Source organism: Gymnodraco acuticeps, unplaced genomic scaffold (genome assembly GCF_902827175.1).
Source record: "Gymnodraco acuticeps unplaced genomic scaffold, fGymAcu1.1, whole genome shotgun sequence".
Lineage (NCBI taxonomy): Eukaryota > Metazoa > Chordata > Actinopteri > Perciformes > Bathydraconidae > Gymnodraco > Gymnodraco acuticeps.
Window position 1 is genome coordinate 4,835,164 of NW_022991154.1, and position 20,479 is coordinate 4,855,642.

The following is a 20,479-nucleotide window of genomic DNA, read 5'->3' on the forward strand; positions in this document are numbered from 1 at the left end:
CATTTGAAAAGGCATCACCCGAATGTGAATATCGCCGGTACCAAAAGAAAAAAGACTGAAGTGCAAACCCAACTCCCACTAGCATGTAAGCCTCCACCACTCGCAAATAGTTCAGACCGAGCCAAAGCTATTACAAACGCCAAGTATCCTTATGTTGCCATGTTAGCAAAGCGCTACCTGGCTGTGCTACCTCTGTCCCTAGAGAGGGTGTTCTCCACAGCAGGAGACATTGTTAGTGCCAGCAGATCTGCCCTTTCAGCAAGCAATGTGGACAAGTTAATCTTTCTTTAAACAACATGAAAATACAATGACAAGCAAGTCCTAATGTCAAGCTGGCTGCTTAGGTACTAGTACAGTTCAAATACAGATTATTTCAGTTCATCGAAATGCTGCACCTTAATGTTTATTTGACTATATTTTGTATTTATTTGAATACATTAGTCACAGTTTAATAATAATTTAAAAAATGTTTTTAATGTTTTGTGATAATTTTTTCTGCTGTACCGAAAACGTACCGAACCGAACCGTGACCTAAAAACGAGTTACGTACTGAACCGAAATGTTTGTGAACCGTTACACCCCTACAATCAATGTTAACTTGGAAAGCCACAATATTCATATTTTAACTCAATCACATAGGTGATATTATTGTGGCACATCAGTAAAGCCTTACATATAAATATATAAGGTGGCAGACGTAATTTAATGAATTTTAACTGAACAATAACTGAATGAGTTTGTCTCACTCTTAGACCAGCAGGGGTTCCAAATCTATGAAGACTGCTGCAATAAGTACATTAATTAACTGTCTCATCGATGTTTGTCTGAATGAATATGATACTATTAACAATCATATTATTCCTATAAGCTGTCAATCACTGTTAATAAATAATAATAATAATAATAATAGATTTAATTTGTTAGCGTTTTTACAGGTGCTCAAAGACGCTTTACAGATATAGTGAATAACTGTTATGATTCACATATTCATTTATTATTGAATAAACTATATTTTTTGGAGGAGTTAATGATGAATGTTCATCAAGATGCTTGCTCGCCCTCCTTCAAATTTGAAAAACAAGTAATTATATCATTATTGATATACAGTTACAACCTTGACTTTACATCAGAAAGAACAAACATTAAAGAAGTGACTAACTGCATCAGTTAGGGTTAAAAAACGTGTATTCAGCTAAAACATAAACATCGCTGCAGTTATTATCCAGTGGAAGGTCCTTACCTACTGGCCTAGTTAAATCAAAGTGGTTACTTTCTGTTGGCTGGGCAGTGTAGTTTTACACACCGTCTTATTTTACTTTCTCAGGACTTAAAACAGTTTTTTGGGGGCAGACCCCCTCAAAGAAAAAAATATATACACGCATACAAGGTCATCATCTTAACAGTTTGTTATTCTCATCGAGTCATCCGTGAGCAGAGCATCAAGTTGGCATGTCTATTACAGCTGAATGCGGCGATTACTATTTTGTTCAGCAAAACGCCTCACAAACTTATTAAGATCAACAGCTGTAGTGCGTTTTGATTCAATGCTGAGTACAGCCAAACTTGACATTCTCTTCTCTGTCATTGTAGACCGCAACTACCTCATTCCTTTAGTGCTTGGGTCTGAAAGGCTTCTCGTTTTGCGCCGTCCCGTTCAAATGAATTCGCCACCAATCATATTTCCACTCTCGCGCCAGGACCGGGGGAGGGGTTACATGACGTGCATCTTGTGCTGCATTCACTTGCACTCGGACATTAGAGACTTTCTCTCATAAATGTCCGATGAGCAACAACTTTTCTTTCAAAACAAAGATGCCAACTGGGGTGGCAGCTGGGGTGGCAAGGCTATTGTTTAGGGTGGCAGTTGCCACCCCATGCCACCCCGGTAGATCCGCCCCTGATTGGACCCCATCAGTGTTTTGCATGTTTTAGCCAAACATTTACAAAAGCGTGCCAAAGGACTTCTGTGTGTTTTCCCCACACATTCCAAGAAGCCACTGGTTTTTTATTTGATTCTGGTTGGTATGGAGATCGACCTGTTAAGACTTGAAACTCACATCTGGAGCCAAGCATAGTGAATATCATTATCACTTTTATTTTTGTCAAACTCGTGTATCGTTTTGTGGTTACATAGTACATTTACCCAAGTGCTGTACTTAAGTACAACCAACAAAGAATGTTACACTATTCTATAATAAAATAAAGGGAAAAATACTTTCTGTAAAATCATTGTGATACTTGAGGTAATACTGTAGGCTTGTTCAAGCAGCATTCAGAATGTAGGACTTTTACTTTTAATTGAATATTCTTTGACAGTGACTTTTACTAAAGATATAAGTACTTCTTCCACCACTGCATAGCAGAAACTTTTTAAATCAACTCACACATGAAACTGTATTAACACAACTGCAAGATTTGGAGAACTGTTAACACTAAAATGAATTACAAGCAGTTTCAAATATATGGGAAAAAACATTCAAAATATAAATGAATATAACCACAGCTGAAAATAGCGTTAGTGTTTAATAAGTTATTATAACTTTCTCCATTGACAGCAATAAAAAGACAATACATTCGAGAAAAGTAAAACATAATTACCTAATCTCTGCGCTAAGGAATTTGCAGCAGTGTTAGATGGGTCCCCCATGACTAATGTCGATAAAGGCATCGAATCCTGCAGACAAAAAGCAATGAGTAGAACAGCGGTTATTCTCTAGGCAAGACAAAATAATTAGATATCCGACATAAAAAAATAGTGCTAGACTTTCTTATGATCTGTTCGTCAGCTGGTGTTCCTAAATGTGTCAGCTTTGTGTTTGTAGTGTTATAGTCAGAACTGTACTTTACATTACATGTCATTTGTTAGTCGTTTTTATCCAAAGCGACTTACAAACATTCAGTACTGTGGACAATCCTCACAGAAGCATTTTGGGGTGAAGTGTCTCAGGGACACAACGACATGCTGACTGCAGTGGGACTCGAACTTGCTACCCCCTGATTCGAAGTCCATCACACTAATCACTGAGCCACAGCCTCCATTTTAGGCAGCAGATTTATTAACACTGATGGAACAATCATATACAATAACACACACACACACACACACACACACACACACACACACACACACACACACACACACACACACACACACACACACACACACACACACACACACACACACACACACACACACACACACACACACACACACACACACACACACACACACACACACACACACACACACACACACACACACACACACACACACACACACACACACACACACACACCACACAACACACGCTGCAAAATAAAAGGATAACAATACGGTATAGAAAGTACAAAAGAGATTAATGCATTTTTTTAAAAGAATATTTCTTTTAATAAAACAATAAGTATTAGAGAATATACATATAACGTATACATTTGTAAAAAATAAGTGAAGTAAAACATATACAACATTTCCCTCTGATTTTTAGCGTAGTAGTCTATTAGTATAACGTAAACTCAAGTACAGTGGCGGGAGTGTGCACTGAAGTACAGTACTTGAGTAAATGTACTTAGTTACATTACATTGTCTACTCACATATTTGCTGCTCATGGAGACCGCCAGGTTGGACAGAACCGGACTCGAACCGACCCACAGGAAGAACCCGCCGCTCAGCTTCATCACGTGAAAGTGTATGGACTGCTCCAAAATTTTCTCCGAAAATTATGCACCGTAATGGCCTCAAAAACTTCTCCGTTTTGTGTCTCACTCATCTTTTTTGGTTTAAGTCTATCTAACATTGACTAGCAAACATTTAAACTCGTGCTAGCTGCAAACAGAAACAGCTACTTCCGGATGAGAGAAAAACGGCAGTCCAAAGTAATCGATCGTCAATGCTCTAACGTGCAGCACCAGCACAATCGATCGTGACCATCAAACAGTCAGTGGTGAAGAGAGTATTTAAGATTAAAGATCATCCGTAACAAATAAAAGCAATGCATTTAAATCCAAAAATTGTAAAATATACTTTGAAATATACAACAGTAATTTTAGTGGATTATAATTATTGATGCATTAATGTGTTCATCCCTTTGCAGATGGCAAACAACACGATGTCAGGCTAACTTTAAATACTGATTTATTTGTAGATTTGTTTTGTATTTTCATAGTATGAATGTGAGAGTTAACTTTTGTGAGTTGCAAAATAAAAAGTAAATCAGATAAATGTACTTTATTGATGCTAAATAATCATTGTATAATCATTTAAATTACAAGTTAATGTTATCGCCTTTTCTTTTGTTTATTATACATTACTTTGTAAGGACAAAATGAACCCCAAAGTTTAATTTTTTTAAATCGTAACTGTAGTTTTGCAATGTTGAAGTTATTAATACAGCTGTATAATTTAGCTTTGCATTAGTGTTTGATTTCCAAAAGAAAGTAGCTGCAGACATTTTACTTTATTTTGACAAAATCTTTGTAAAGGCTAAAGCTAGCAGCTAATGTTACAGCCTTCTTTTTCTAAATGACATAGCTTTACATTAGCAACAAATACACTTTTTTTTACCGATTACCCAATGCGGGAAATAACTCCTACTTGATTCACAAAAAATTTAATTACAGAAATGTTACATTAAAATATGAAACATTTTTACAATTAATGCCTCATGAAAACCAAGTATAAATTAAATAATCAGTAACAAAATCAATATTTTAATTTAAATATATGCAATGATATATACGCAACTCTGTTTTTTTTCGACAAAACGGTCAGTGGTTATTTCACAGTGTTAACTAATGGATCAGTCTTCCAGAAAGTTTTCCACCAGCTTGTTGAATTCATCAGCGTACCTCAGGTGGAGATTGTGTTTACCCTCTGGCATCAGGTGTAATCTAGATTAGGGACACAAAAATCACATGTTATATTTCCTCATTTGAGGTTTTAGTATTATTGCTGTTTTTAAATGTATATGTGTGTAGCATCTCACTGTGATCCCTTGATGTGTTTGAGAAGGTATTGTGGGTGGAAGTTGGGCACCATGGGGTCTTTCTCTCCATGAATGATGAGGGTGGGGCAGCTGATCAGGGGCAGAAGTTCCATGCAGATACTCCCTGACAAGAGGACAGTAAAGTTACAATCTTGACTCTGCTTTCATTACAACAAAACGAAATAAGGAAGCATCTTCAATGTGTTCTCCATGTTTTCCTTGTGCAAAATAGTAGCGGAGATCTTGATGCTACATTTATTTTTCCTGCATGGTTTTCAGGTTACTTATGTCCTGAATCTGCATCATCATGGTTTCAGTACCTTCGGGTCTTTTTGCATACTGTGCGATCCCATCCACCCAGGCCTTCCAGGTTTTCGCGAAGACTTCTACTCCGTACACCTCCTCCATGGGCTGCCTCATCCTCGCACTCCACCTGGAGACGTCACGGACCGCTGCGTGTTTCCAACAGACACCCATCCACACATGAGGATACACAGTATACACAGTTCACACAGTTTGGGACTACATTGGCAGTTAAAGACAATGAGAGGTAGAGAGTGTACCCTCGTAGAGCTCCAGGTCCTGCTGGGAAACAAAGGCGTTGGATCCCCATATAACCATCCTGCTGATCAGGTCGGGGTTCTTAGCTGCGGCCATCATGGCGCTGATTCCTCCGTCACTCCACCCCAGGAGAGAGAACTTGTCAAAGCCCAGTGCCTGACAATTAAATGAAAATTACTAAACATTCCTAACAAAGTCCCTACTTTTTTTTTTAGAGGAGGTATTTTTTTTATATAACCTCATTCTTTAACATTTGAGGAAGAGTTTTGCTTATTTTAAGTATATTAGGTGCTATAGAAAATATATTATGGTATGTTAGTTATTATTCTGATGCCACATGGATTTCACTCCACAATCTTCTTTCAGTCTTTATTTCGAACAGATTAAAAAATAACAAATAACAAATGTGAAAAACAGAATACCGTATTGTTATAACACAGTATTTATCCACATTCATGGTAATATTTGTATATTCAACAAAAAAACAAAAAATGTCTTCATATTAATAATCCTGTGGGTTTGTTAGCTGCTGGGACTATTTAATACTGCATTCTTTTTATTTGATATCCCCTTTGTCTTTTAATTATTATTTTATTTTTTAATCTTGCTTTAAGTTTTTTAAATGGCATTGAACTAAAATGTATGCTCTGAGATGTACACACCATCTGTCTTCCAAACATATGATGCTACAGGCTTCTCTGCAAACTTTGCAATTCAGGTGGTAATAATAATCAACAGGCTGATCAACAGACCTTCATCAGATCCACTGCGTCCTGTGCATCCCTCTCAAAGAAGTCAGGTGGGAAGTCTCTGTCTGGGGGGCGTGACTTTCCGTAACCACGGGGATCCCATCCCACCACAGTGAAGCGCTCCTTATTCAGAGACTTCAGTTGGGGTCCAAAATCAGTCCGAGTGCACCCTGTGGAGGAACATCAAATAACAAAGTTCTGTAAACGATATAAGGCAGAGAGAAGAAGAGGAATGTTGTTGTATTTACCCAGAGCGCCAGGAAGCAACAGCACAGGGTGTTTCCCGCTGCCTGTCTGCTCGTAGAACAGATCCACTCCATTAACACGCTGCCTGCCCAAGGCCATCGACGAGCTGCAGGGAAACACACAGGTAGACTGATTCAGTAATGGTCCTGGTGATGGATAAGAACAGAATAGCTGTCTATTGAAAACATTGGCTTTCATTGACAGTCACAGAAAATAACAAATGTGACAAGAATTACAACAATCATATAGTTCATCTTGGAAGGTAGCTGTACATAATAACATGACAACACTGTCCTTCATGTTTTTCATTGAACTTGAAAAGGTATGATCAGTGGTTTGATGCCATGCACCATTACCAACAGCTTCTGTTTTAAATGTTCTTGTGATTTTGACAGCTAATTGCTGTACGACATTGTTGTGTTATTGTTCTCAGTCTGTAGTTCGGCATTATTACAGCGAGGTTGACTCTGTGAATGTGATGATTATCTGTCCTGTTTCTCAGCTTGCGACACGACACATCATTCTGATCTGCTGTTAAACAGGAGTCTTGCTGTGAGGAGGGCCTGCGACCACATGTCAGGAAGGGGGATGTAATAAATACATGCTGCACAGATAAAGCGACCGAGTATAACATTTAAACAAAGCAAAAAGTCACAAGGCAAGGCAAGTTTATTTATATAGCACTTTTCAACACAAGGCAATTCAAAGTGCTTTACAAAAAATGAAAGAGATTAAGAAAATGGCATTTAAAATCAGTCATTAAAAAGAAAAGCTAATAAAAGAAACATTAAAAGAAAAAATACATGGATAAAAGTTACAGTGCAGTCAATTAAACATTAAAAGAAAAAAGTACATGGATAAAAGTTACAGTGCAGTCTAAGATATGAATAGTTCAATTAAAAGCAGCGACAAAAAGAAAAGTCTTCAGCCTGGATTTAAAAGTAGTCAGAGTTGCAGCGGACCTGCAGGTTTCTGGGAGTTTGTTCCAGAGGAAAATGCTTCAGTTCAGACTAAGTCTTGCTGATTAGTGCAGGTACTGTGTCCACATGTCCTGATAGAGAATATTCTGTAGGCATTTGGCAGAACTTCCCCTGAGATATTATTTGTTATTGATTTTATTTGTTATTATTGACTGATGTTATTTGTTTTATGATGTAGAACTTGACGTTATTTAAATAAATGTGACCATTTTAAGCATGGCCTACCATTGATAACACAATTGCATAGTAGGCCCTTTTTCTAAATTGTTGGAACTCAGCCCATTTGAAGCAAGGATTGACACCATTGCACTTTTATTTTCTCTATTTCTGAACTGATGTTATTTGTTAGAGATATATTGTTATATTGTTATAGAACGATACATTTGACAATTTTAATCTTGGCCTACCATTTTATTGGAGCGATGAGGGACAGGTGGGGCTTGAAAAGGCCCACCTGTTCAAAGTGGGGAATGACAGAAAACGTTTGAGAACCACTGTACTATACAGAGATGCTGTATGAGAAACCAATGTGAGTTTGGAAAATTGCACAATATAAATCTATTCTAGAAGACCTCAACAATGGAATTATGATCAGTAGAAATGGCCATGACATGGGACCTTTAACAGTGGACATAATGCGCCATCTAGTGGCTTTAAATCAAACAAACCTCGAGAGAGATTCTGCGGAAAAGACGAGGAACACGTTGAGTTGCAATTGCAAACCTAGGTTGCAAACAGCAGGGCAGACATTTCCTGTTTAACATGCAAACATCTAACATAATTCCCTTACCAGTACTGGACAGCTGTCATGGCTCTCTTTATGTCAGTTCTGGGTTTGAAGAAACGTCCTCTCAGTAAAAACAACGCCATTCCTCACGACTCCAGACTGAGCAGCTCTCCGCTGCAGGTCTACAAAAGATAATCTGGTTAAAGATTAAACAAAGTCTCTTTCTGACTGCAGTCATGCATTCCTGCACTGCACATTTGTTGTGGGTAAATAGGAAATTGCAGTCAGTTTGGCACTTTCCACGTAGTCTTTTGACGTTTAAAAAAAGAGCGAAAGTACGAAAACGAAACGAAAGGCAAAACAACGGGAAGGTGTATACTATAGTGTTGTCATGAATTATTCTAGCACTGTATACAATGCTAGAATAATTTCCACGTAATTTCCACGTAAAGCTCCATAGAAAGCCCCATTTATTAATTAATACATTATAACATTGGACAACGTTAACATACTAACTCTCACATTTTTTGAGAATCTGTTTGCCTGTAAAATTAAGTACCTTTCTATGGGCTATGCCAGAATACAAATTCATTTATTTAAAGTTTTTCTTTTTGAATAATTTAGATTCCACCATAAACACGTTACCACTAAGTGACGTTCAATATACAAAGCCTTCTTTAGACCTTTGATAAACAAACTATAATGAACTTTAAAAAAGACACTGAGATTTGATAGCACTTGCATTGATCATTTGCTGGGTGTAACAAACAAATTGACTAATTGTTTTTGTCTGAGGTCATTCTTATAATTGTTTTTAAAAGTATGATTTAATCTTCATCATATCAACTTTAGTGTCTATTCAACACAGTTCCCATCCCCTCCTCCCACATACACAATTACACATACAGTGATTCTCTGACGGAGGTGCTTTTATACATTTCCAATGTCTGTTTATGAATAAGTTTGACCCCACTGCTGTAGATGAGCTGTTCAGACCTAATTCTCTGAGGCAGACAGGAAGACAGATTTTTGTAAACGCCTCCACTCTCTTTTGCCTGTCAGTGAGTCTGACATATGTGCCACACACTGAACCACACACAGTAACACAACAAAAGGTGACAAAGCCGGGCTAAAAATATCTTGATGAACACGGAAGGATTTGTTGAAGATAATTTACTGGAAATGTAGTGGCAAGTCATTTGAAGTGAAAGTCCACTGAGAATTTCAAATAAATTGGGAATTCTCAGTTACAAGATAACTTACTAAGTTTATTAGCAATTCTCATGACATTAAATAAAGATAATGAATGATCTAGCTGATAAAACAATGATAATGTAAGAATTGTCCAAGTTTTATTTAATAGTAAACTTAATATCTACTAAATATATTTGAGGTTTTAGAGATGGCAGTGGGTCAACTGTTTAGTCCAACCGCACAAGTCTGAAATAAATCAGCAGCTTTTGGATGGATTTCCATGTTGTTTGGTACAGATATTTATGATCCCAAGATGATGAACCCATTGACTTTGGTGTTGAATGCCACGGCATGTGGTCCATTCCTTGACCCTTACCTCTAGAGCCACCAGCTGGTCAAAGTTTTCACTTTCACTGACTTTAATGTATCTTCAATATAGGTTTGCATGAAAATGCAGGAATATAAAAATACCTTTGTGTCAAGAAACTTCACTTAAACTGGAAATATAGTAAGAGAATTTCAACTGAGAAAAGACACATTAGCTAAAGCCCCTAAACGTGGTCTCAAATGTTCATCATTTAATGTACAACGTCAATATTTTCTATAAATCATTGTTAGATCGTGAGGTTTTCCAGGGCCTTGCTAAGGAATTCGAAGCAATGAGTCACTTCATATATACCTCAGGAATATTATGTGGAGATTTATTGTGAGTGCGGTAATTTGAGCTTCTTCCAGAAGGGCTCCTTGTACGGTAAAGGACCTCAGCAGATAGTGATAGCCATGCCTAAGCCACTGTTGGATCTGTTATCCTCTGGCCCTCAACCATCTTTGTCTGTATGGTATGTGCCCATCCACAGTCCCATGACCCAACTCCTGGTCTAAATATAAATACCAGAGTAGCACTCCTAAGGTCACATTACGTCATCCCAAGCGACACATTCTCAATCAAGCAGCAGTCGTTGCTCGAGCTGTGGACGCGACAAACCCTTTATGATATCCTGGGTAAAAAAAAAAGTCATCAGGGGTGGCTTGATAACGATGGGACACATTAACAGTGAACTTCTGGGGGGAGGGCTTGACCGGAGCTAAAGATTAAATTTAAAAAATCTAAATTGTGCTCTAATATTGATGTGCTAAATCCTCGAGACTTTTTGCTGACATGGGTAACGGAATTAATAAGGTACAGTTTCAAATCTCTACAAAAAATGATTCACCTTAATGACCTTGTTGTACGTTCACAGCCTCGTCTTACTTATTTGACTCAATTTCTAACTGTCTTTAGGTTCTGCCTCATCTGTATCTCGGAAATATCAAAGGTAAGATGTCCTGCCTCCTGTCATTTGAGTTTAGAATTAATTTATTTTCAGGATAATGTAGTAAAGTGTGTTTCAGTTCCTCATACAGAGGGGCATGTGGTGAGATGCTACACTGAGCTCAGTTTCTATATAGTGGAGAGGTCACAGTGTAGGACAGAATGATTGAAGTAGTATTTTGATGAACAAAACAGTTTTTTGTCAGAAGCCGGAGGAAATATATTTAGGGCTGCTGAGTACGTGAGGGTTGGTGTGGGAGGGGATGCCCCGCAGCGTGGGGGTGTCCCTACTGCAAACTCCACATCTTTCCATTTGTTTGTTTTTTCATGTGTGCACGCTTGTAATGGTGACTGCTAAAATGAAATATCTTTCAAATATGTACAATTTAAAGTAAACAGGACAATTTCAGGAAACCTCTGCTAAATAGAAAAGATGACACACTTGCTCGGCATGTTTTACATCATATGAAACCTTGTCTGTGTGAGCAAGTGTGAGAAAGTATGAGGAGACTTCAATTGTCCCAGCCTCTTATAGTGTAAGAAGTTCCCTGGTCTGTTATAAAATGATAACAAAGTAACTACAGAAACAGTGAAGTTGCGAAAAAGCTGAGATGGGAGTTGCTAAGGTAGTTACTTTAGCTTGCACAGCAATTTGCGTTAGCAAGGTTTCTTATTCTGCATAGACCTAATTGTTGGATTAAGATACTGCCTATTGTGTGTATTGTAGTTAAATTGGCAAGATTTCATAAATCAAAATCGATATGTAAAGATAAAAGCTGAGAAAATATCAAAAAGTAACTTTAGTTTTAACATTAGCTGAGGATATATCACCAGATAACATTAGCTTATTAGCTCTCTTGCGTCTATTTTGCCTTATTTTTCCAGTTGCTAATTTGACATGGTGTTTTCACAGAAATCCAACATTTCTATTACAATTATTGTATAAGGTGAAACATCTTTAAATCTTGAGCATTTAGTGACTGTGTTTCTGGCTTCATTGGGCAGCTTCACTGGCATGTGCTCAGCAGACAGTTGTTGGTATTGTGTAGCCCGTGAAAATATTTATCTCATGACCAACACACGTGTGGTCTTGTCTCTTTATGACCTTTATATCACTCGCTTACAGTTACACAATCAGATTGTGTTTACTTTGCAGCTAGCATAAATACTTATATTGTAGCCTACTCGTTTATTCATCTATTTTTCAATTCATATTGTATCAGGGTTTGTTTTGGTTTTGGAATTTGTACAAACTCATATATGTGTTGAATTGGGGTATGTGTAATTAATATAGCTGACAGGAAAGTTCACATTCAATTATTTTCTAAGGGTTGCATTAGCATCCTGCAAACGTGCAAAGCATGAGAAAAAGTTGCTCAAGACACATCTGTCCAAGGTAGAAAACATTTGGCTTCCTTTTAAAGAACAAAATTTGATTAGAAGAATTACTGTTTCTTGCTTCTGGGCCAAGCTGTTGTACGGTTTTAGAAACATTGGTTTTCCGGTTTTTCTTTCAGTTGAAAAAAAAGGGCCATTTTAAGGCCCTATTTGCTTGGGAGAGATCAGGGGAGGGGGGTTGTTGTAGGGTAGAAACTGCTTTATTTAGATTGGATCTGACATAGGGTGATTTGTGATTGGAAGTAAGGAATATTTTAGATGTCGGATTTATTTGTGCTCTGCAGATGCACGAGACCGGGAACTGTTGGCGCGGCACAACATTACCCACATCCTGTCCATCCACGACACTGCAGCACCCATCCTCGAGGTGAGCTGTCTTCTCTGTGTCTTACTTCGGCCTGTGGGACCCTCTGACCCCAACATTGATACAGCTATTACGTGTACAACCTCCCCTGAATTCTCTGTGGCTTTATTTCCTCCTAAGAGCCCATATGCTTGGTCTGAAATTATGAAATGTTTGCAGCATACATGAGATTATTTTTTCAAAATTAATATCTTCATCAGGGCTTTAGTCTACAAAAAAATAAAATCATTATCTATTAATCTTTCAATAAATTCTCCAATGGCTTAGTCTGAAAAATTGTTAAAAAAGTGAAAAATATCCATCACAATTTTACAAATTCTGAGGTGACTTCGCTTGCTTCAGTAACTTGAACCAGCTTTTGTTTCAGCTCTAATATGCATTATAGAATTGTTATCCTCATATCTATCACCTTTAACCACAGATTTAGTTGCATTTTGAACGGATAAATATGAGACAAAGGGTGGTGTAATAAGCTCTACTCAAAAGTCAGATTTTCAGTTGAGATAGACCACTTCAATTAATGTGAAAGTCAGATGGTCTTTTCAATTCTGCACGGAAAGTCCTTTTATCTTGTATCAGTCAGAAGACCTGGAATTTACCAGGTGTCTCTAAATAAGCAGTTTTCTGGTTCACTTCAATATTGTATAGGAGCCATGAATATTTGAAAATTTGTTTGCCAATTTCAGTCTTTAGTGCAGCTGTGATCAGATGCAAGCAACCAAACTTTTTTTCTTTTTTTTTCACACAAGATGCTTTTAACTCAGTATCTTGTAGTCCATAAAGTCTTGAAAGTGCAACTGTATTTAAAAAAAAAAAAAGGCTGCTGACTTTTTACAGCTGCATCTATATGTGGCGATTCGTGTATGAAGGGGAGAGAAAGGTGTTTCTTCTTGTGTGTCAGGAGCAAGTGAGTGTCGAAAAAGAGGCGATTCTACTGTGAGAACCTTTGGCTGCAGAAATAAGAATATAACATTTGCAAAATCTGTTCTTAGAGTTATACAGTTTTATTCAGAGATTTTATTATTTAACGATCCATTTAAGTTTAATTAGTGCGAATGCTGTTTACAGCATTCCACTATAGTACTTCAAAAATGTATTCTTCTTCCCCTTAAACAAATTATTATTTCAGCCAATACTTTGGCACTCCATAACTTCAGCTTATTTTCAGCTACAGAAACCATTCAAATATTAAACTATTCAGCCTGTTCAGGAATCGATGGGAAATCTTCAACTTTTTCAAAATATTTTATACTTTTTGAAATATTCAGCTTTTTAAACTATTTTTTTAACATTGAAGTCAATGGGAGATGCCTTCAAATCCTGTTTTCCTACACTTTGCGCCAAATGCATCTCCTTCCACATAATTTCAGCCAGACACTTCATTCCAACTTTCAACTGATCACAATACCTTCAGCTATAAAACTTGTATAAAAGAATTTTGATATCTTTTCAACTTTTTGAGATATTGAATTTAGTTTGGAGCTTGGTAGAGAGGCCTTTTTAAGATTTTTACATTAGAGTGGATGGAGCAGCTCATTAACTCTAGAGTGCTTTGATCTCAAAACAGAGTGCAGGACAGCTCAAAATTCTCCCCCAAAAATGTTTTAAACTTGCCATACTTCCCAAACCCTACACTCCTCAGACATATTTTTTCATGGAAAATGTAGGAAAACCTCTCCTAGGTTGGAAAATAAAGAAAAAATAAGAAAAAATATTAAATAAAATGCCTCTTGAGGGCATTAAGTGACAAAAACGTTCAACATTCCTCCATTGAAGCCCATTGTAATTTCAGGCAGATATTTCCTCATGGTAGCAGCCGCTCACCTTTAGTTAAACTGCCAAAAAGGCCACATAATTAACCCAAAACTACACAAAAATTACACTTCAGATACTCAACTTCCTTGACATGCTTCACGTTTAGAAATTTCACAGATATCTGTTACGGTTCTTCCACAAAACGTTCACATGTAAGAGGTTCATCTCTCATTCAGAACAATGGAAACCTGTGATCTCTACAGAGCTCGTTAGTTCAACTATAAACACCTGTGTAATGGAACACGATGATGTCATCACTCCAACTGCCATGCAGCAGACTTCAACAGTCCAGCTGTGAAGACGATTCAGGATAGTCTTGAGATTTCTCCAAATGCCGTTGCCATGGCAACACAATGCTCGCCTTGAAACACGGTTTTCTCATAGCTTCAGTGAAAATACTCCAAACAGCCCAGAACTTCACAGGTTTGATAACGATGCAGCCATCAATGCATCTAAGCGTAGTATGGGGTGTCATCAAATGTCGTCGCCATGGCGACAGACCACTCGCCATGAAAAACGATGTGGCTATAAGTCCAATGGACACGGTCCAATCGTCCCCCAATCTTCACTTGTATATCACCGGTCCATGCCTCAACAGCTCTACGCCAAATCTGAGATCTCACCATATGCCGTTTCCATGGAAACGCATCCCTCGCCATAAAATATGATGTCACTATAACTCCTATGCAAATGTTCAAAGAGTGCTCAAACTTCACATGTGTGCTAACAGTCCAGCCGTGAAGACATCTACGTGACAGTTTTGAGAATTCTTCAAATGCCGTTGCCATGGCAACACAATGCTCACCATGAAACACGGTTTTCTCATAGCTTCAGTGAAAATACTCGAAATGGCCCAAAACTTCACAGGTTTGGTGACAATGTAGCCATCAACACATCTAAGAGTATTATGGGATGTCTTCAAATGCCGTTGCCATGGCGACAGATCATTCACCATCAAGTTAGTTCAAAAGTTTCCCAAGCCTTTTTACTTTCTTTTCTCATCTTAATACAAATTCATTCACTACTACTTATATCTGATATTTAACTCCTTCAGCCTATTTTCAGCTGCATAACCCATTCAACTATTACATTATTCAGCTATTTAAGGACATCAAGGCTATACATGTTGTTGTTTATACCTTTTTTAAACCTTTTCTTTGAAATATTCAGCTTTTTCTGAATTTTTTTAGCTAAAAGCAGCTACCATTCAGCTAATAACATATTCAGCTTTTTCTGCATTTTCAGCTAAATTCAGCCATAAATGTTCACTGTTTACAGCATTCGCACGCATTTTCTGCAAGAAATGCATTTTCTAGTTTAATCATCCTTTCAAATTGAATGAAATGTCCATCTCTCTCCGTTTGACTTGTTTCTGAAAATCCTGATTTCCAGTGTTTGCTTTCACAACTTTCATCTTTTCTTGTTGAAAGCGAGCATGAGAAGTTCTCAGAGATTTCTGTACACTTTCCCCATCCATGCTAGTATCATTGAACTCTGAAGAGAAACAGCAACTTGTATTACAGTATCACTACACAAACTGGTCAACCACCAACACTTTTTAAAAGGATTTAAGATTGAAATTAAGCCTGAGTCGCTGAACTGTGCTACTCTTGATTCAGCAGCTCTTTACAAATCTTTGATCATGATCGTTAGATTGTTCTCACATTCAAAAGCTATTTTTAGCTTTGTGGCATAATGATGACTCAGGTCTGTTTTTACCAGTTTAGCCCAAATGGCCAGATGGGATGTTGCATTTGCATACCTAACAGTCAAACTGCTGACAGATTGATTTCTTGGAAGAAACGGTGATGGTTCCTGTAGAATTTGCAATTTGGTGATTTTAAAAACACTGAGTCATGGTCTTGGTGAGTTTTAAGAGCGATGGTGCAAAGATACTTCTCAGCATTTGTTTTACATAACCTCACAATTAAACTAATGTAAGAGTTACATGCTGGGTCAATATGTACGTCTGTTAGTAAGTGTGTGTGTCTGTATATGTTTGTGTTTATGTGTTTGTGCGAGTACTTTGTCTGGTTGGTGTGTGTGCGAGCTAACCTGTCTGGAGCACTTCCAGAGCTCGATGTGTCCCCGAGGACTCAGGGGTTTTTGCAGCGGTTCAGTCATAACCGGACAAGGTAGTTTCTGTCCACTGCATGTACCATCAGCTGCCAGGTGCACGTACAAAAACACACACATTACACAAACACACATGAATATCATTAAGTTGTGACCTACCAAGCCAGCAGGGTCAGAGGCGCAAAGTTTCAGGGGCTGTCCCATACATTGAAAAACAGGAAGTGTCTAAGACCCCCGAGTTCAAATAGATGACGTATAGAATTCAATGTGAAATCATCATTTATTAAATCAAAAATGTTTATTTAGAAAATACACAGTTTTATGTTTTTTAAGTCTAAACTCCTCCCCCTTTGCCCTTTAGGAGATGACATACCTGTGTATATCTGCTGCTGACAGTAGGCTGCAGAACCTGTGAGTACTTACATGATATATATATTTATATACACATTTTATATGTTAGGTTCACTGTGTTCGAAAGTAATTCCATTTAGGATCTGAGATATCTTCTATATGATGGTTTGTGTAATAAGAAAATACAAGTCCTACAAGAGTTTGGTCAATTCTCTTTGTGATGTCTGGTTTTATGTTTTATGAATGAAATTATTTTATATTTAGGTAATCTTATTCAGGACATTAAGAAGCACACATACAGTCCTATTACTGAATGTATCTCAAATGTATACCAAGTGTATAATGTCTTATACTTGGTGAGCAGGTGCAGTTGACAACATTTGATGGAATACAAACTGCAGAAAAGATGATCACTACTTAATTAGGTTGAATTATCAATTGGAATTGAATACATAGATTAAATAATTAGTAAAGATGTAAGATTGACTGTTTAAGTGTATTTTGATATTGTGTGTTTTATGTGGTTATCCTACTAGGGTTCAGTACTTCAGAGACAGCATCATGTTTATCCACGAGTCCCGACTGAAAGGAGAGGGCTGCCTTGTCCACTGGTGAGTAAAAATACTATGAACTATAATCTTTCTTTATGTTTTAGTATGCATAACCTTAAAATGAGGATGTTGGAAGGAAGAAGCACAGATATTCAGCTTAAATTGCTCTTTGTTTAAAATGAGTAGTATTGGCCTCAAGTGGAAACATTTTTTTTATTAAACACATTTTCGTTTAAAATGTACCCAAAAAAAAGGAAATTGTTCTCATCAAATGTCCAACATTACACCACAGTATTAAAGGAAAAGGGGTTGCACTACTCTGTAAAGTGAATGTGACCTGTGAGACCTGTGTGCCCTCAGTGTGGCGGGGGTGTCCCGCAGTGTGACCCTGGTGGTGGCCTACATCATGACGGGGACGGGCCGCGGCTGGGTGGAGTCTCTGGCGGCGGTGAGAACGGCTCGGCCGTGTGCGGGGCCAAACCTGGGCTTCCTCCGTCAGCTGGAGGAGTTCGAAAATACAGAACTGACAGAAGTGAGTGACACCTCGCTAGTGTTATAATAATCAACATTTCATACTATCAAATCCCAAAGATGATTGTTCTTTTGTTTACCTATCTATATACGTATTAGTTTAGATTGTGGCGGAGTCTGCCATTACTAGGTGTGATTATATAGTGTATCCATGCATAAGGGATTAACAGTACCCCACCCATTTCAGTTAGTGGTTGGTTTGTCCGTTCTGGGCAATTGAACTTGGAGATGCAACATGGCAGGCTCTGTATGAATGACCTGCTCCCTATGTAGATAGGAAGGGCTCCTTCTAAGGTTACAGCAACACCATGGTTCTTAGTCTAAGTGACAGTAACAAAAACATAATCATGAATAATATAATCCATTTTTGCCAATAGATCCCTATAAATCCTAAACAGTACTGAACATTGTTTGATTGCCTTCTCTGGTTGAAAGTTCCAAGACTATTCCACTTGTTTTTGGCATTGATGAGGCAAACAGAGGTAATAGGAAGAGACAGGGGGGTGACATTTGTCTGAGGCCCCCTGTTACAGTCCCCGGTGTCACTTCTGACAGTTGCAACACCACACACTTCTGATCACACCCTGTTGGCTGTGGTCAGCAGTGAGTGCTGATGCACCTCTAACCCCACCCCTCAGTGATGCCACACACGCTTCAGTACACTTTTACCTCACTGGAGCTAGGTGAGGTCTCAAAAAACAACTTTCCGGGGTTGTTGCTCTATAGCAGACAACAAAAATGACATTTGAAAATAAAATTGCCACATGTAAAACCAACCAGGCATGAAACAAACTTTAGCACTGCTCCGAAGAGGCACAATCAAATGAGGGACATAATATCCGACAGTAACAAATGAAATAATGAAACACACTTCAAAGCCATTTATGGTGTTGTCCTCTATACAAAGAGCAAGTGTTATTGGTATGCTTATCTGATATTGGTAAAGTTACAACAATTGGCCGATGCAGGCTCCCTATTTTGGAAATCTGATCCAAGTGAGTTAGGAGCGGGTTCAAGCACTGTCAAACTATCTGATAAGGATGTCAATTGAACCATGCTGACCCCATTAAGTTAAATTGCCTAAACCACTAGGACTGAAATCCTCCTTTAGAGACTCCTCTCTGTCTTAATCTTCCCTCAATGTGAAACACTTTCCAACTCTTTCATTCTGTCACAGCTGTCAGTTCTTCATCTGACTCACTCCTAAACTCCCCTTCTCTGCTTTCCCCCTACAGTATCGAGCCTGGTGGAAGGACCGATACGGGAAGAACTCCTTCAACGATGATGAGGAGGTGGAAGACCTTTTGAACCATAAATTAAACGGTGGCAGCAGCAACGATACCTTTACAACCAGCATTTCTCCACTGGGCACGAGTAGCACATGAGAGTCTTTCCTGAACTCAAGCATCGCTGTGCTCGGACCATTCCAACCACTAAGACCAGCTGTTTGCCTCAATCACAGGACCTGCAGAGAGAAGCTACAGCAGAGACACGTTATGTATATATTACATCTCATGTTCGTAAAGGAGTCATGTGAGTGGGGGGGATTTTTTTCCGGCCATTATCTCAGCCCCCCCCTTGTCGTGTCGTGTCCTCGCCTCAAACTGTCAAAACAACATGCAAGAGCAGCCAAGCATGACACCAAGGAAATATATGTACATATACAGTCCACAGAGTGAACATGTTTAACAGCGATCTCTCCCCCTGTTAGTTACGTTATGCTGTGCCCTCTACTTGAACAATGAGTATTATGCGTTCTATATAGACCGTGTTAAAGCTGAAAAATACTGCGTCTTCCAGTCAAACAGTATCAGAAGCTGTATTTATTGCAGTTTTATTTACGAATGTTTATTTTTGTTTGTACTTGTAACGGTAGCCTATGCCATTATAGGAAGGATTAACAGTAAGAGCCTGGTTTTAATTGTAATGTCTAACATTTGATTGTGAATGATTCCCAACCATTTTGGCTTCCGTGAATTTACTTTTTATGAAATAAATCATTAACATTACATTTAGTTTTATGTACTGTGTATTTCTTTATCTATTTCGAGAAGTGGTTCCTATCTTGCAAGCTGGGGGAAAGGATCAGAAAGGCATAACAAACATATTACTGCTAAAAAAAGCAAATAGTCATTAGCCTTTGCTGGAACTTGTCTCAACTGGTCAGCGATAGAAGGCTTTTCTGGATACTTTACTTTACTTGGTTCAATTTAAAGTGGATGACTAGACATACTGATACATGTTAATATAGTACAACTAATATAGTTTTATATATAACATCATTACATTTTATGAGGATATTATTAAGTAGGATGAGCTGTTAAATAAATGAAGTAAGGTAAAAAGTACAATTTATCTAAAATGTAATAAAGAGTAATAGATTAATTTAAATCCTTTTCACGTCTTTGTGATTGTACTAAATGATTGCTTTATTTTGGATCTAGTTCTCTTAACATTGTTCTTATCTTGGGCCATTTGGGCATTCAAAGTTGCTATAATGAAGTTATTACAAGAAATACTTTCTCAACTACTGTAAATATATTGTTAAACTGATTAAATCTAATAAACTGGTGGCACAAGCCAAAATGGAACAATTAAACCAAAGTACATTTACTCAATACTGAACCATTTTGAGGAACCT

General features: G+C 37.9%; 3 protein-coding genes across 3 annotated transcripts in view; 1 reads left to right on the forward strand and 2 right to left on the reverse strand.

Annotated features, from left to right (window-relative positions):
- Positions 1 to 3,882, reverse strand: part of psmg4 (proteasome (prosome, macropain) assembly chaperone 4) — a 5,068-nt gene extending 1,186 nt beyond the window's left edge. Inside the window, 3 exon segments of the mRNA XM_034237371.1 lie at positions 2,599 to 2,674; positions 3,593 to 3,714; positions 3,717 to 3,882. Coding sequence (XP_034093262.1) covers positions 2,599 to 2,674; positions 3,593 to 3,714; positions 3,717 to 3,795 — 277 coding nt within the window. The 5' untranslated portion in view covers positions 3,796 to 3,882.
- Positions 3,883 to 4,440: 558 nt separating this feature from the next.
- bphl (biphenyl hydrolase like) lies at positions 4,441 to 8,532 on the reverse strand. Its single transcript, XM_034237372.1, has 7 exons — positions 8,310 to 8,532; positions 6,542 to 6,645; positions 6,297 to 6,463; positions 5,547 to 5,700; positions 5,304 to 5,435; positions 4,984 to 5,107; positions 4,441 to 4,888 (listed from the first exon to the last, which is right to left on the reverse strand). Exons 1-7 carry the CDS (start codon positions 8,387 to 8,389, stop codon positions 4,798 to 4,800), a joined length of 852 nt encoding a protein of 283 aa, XP_034093263.1. The 5' UTR covers positions 8,390 to 8,532; the 3' UTR covers positions 4,441 to 4,797.
- A 1,974-nt stretch (positions 8,533 to 10,506) lies between these two features.
- Positions 10,507 to 19,823, forward strand: LOC117560571 (dual specificity protein phosphatase 22-B-like). The gene is made up of 7 exons (XM_034237496.1): positions 10,507 to 10,620; positions 10,723 to 10,756; positions 12,435 to 12,517; positions 16,767 to 16,816; positions 17,293 to 17,367; positions 17,668 to 17,839; positions 19,074 to 19,823. Exons 1-7 carry the CDS (start codon positions 10,600 to 10,602, stop codon positions 19,221 to 19,223), a joined length of 585 nt encoding a protein of 194 aa, XP_034093387.1. The 5' UTR covers positions 10,507 to 10,599; the 3' UTR covers positions 19,224 to 19,823.
- The last annotated feature ends 656 nt before the right edge of the window (positions 19,824 to 20,479 follow it).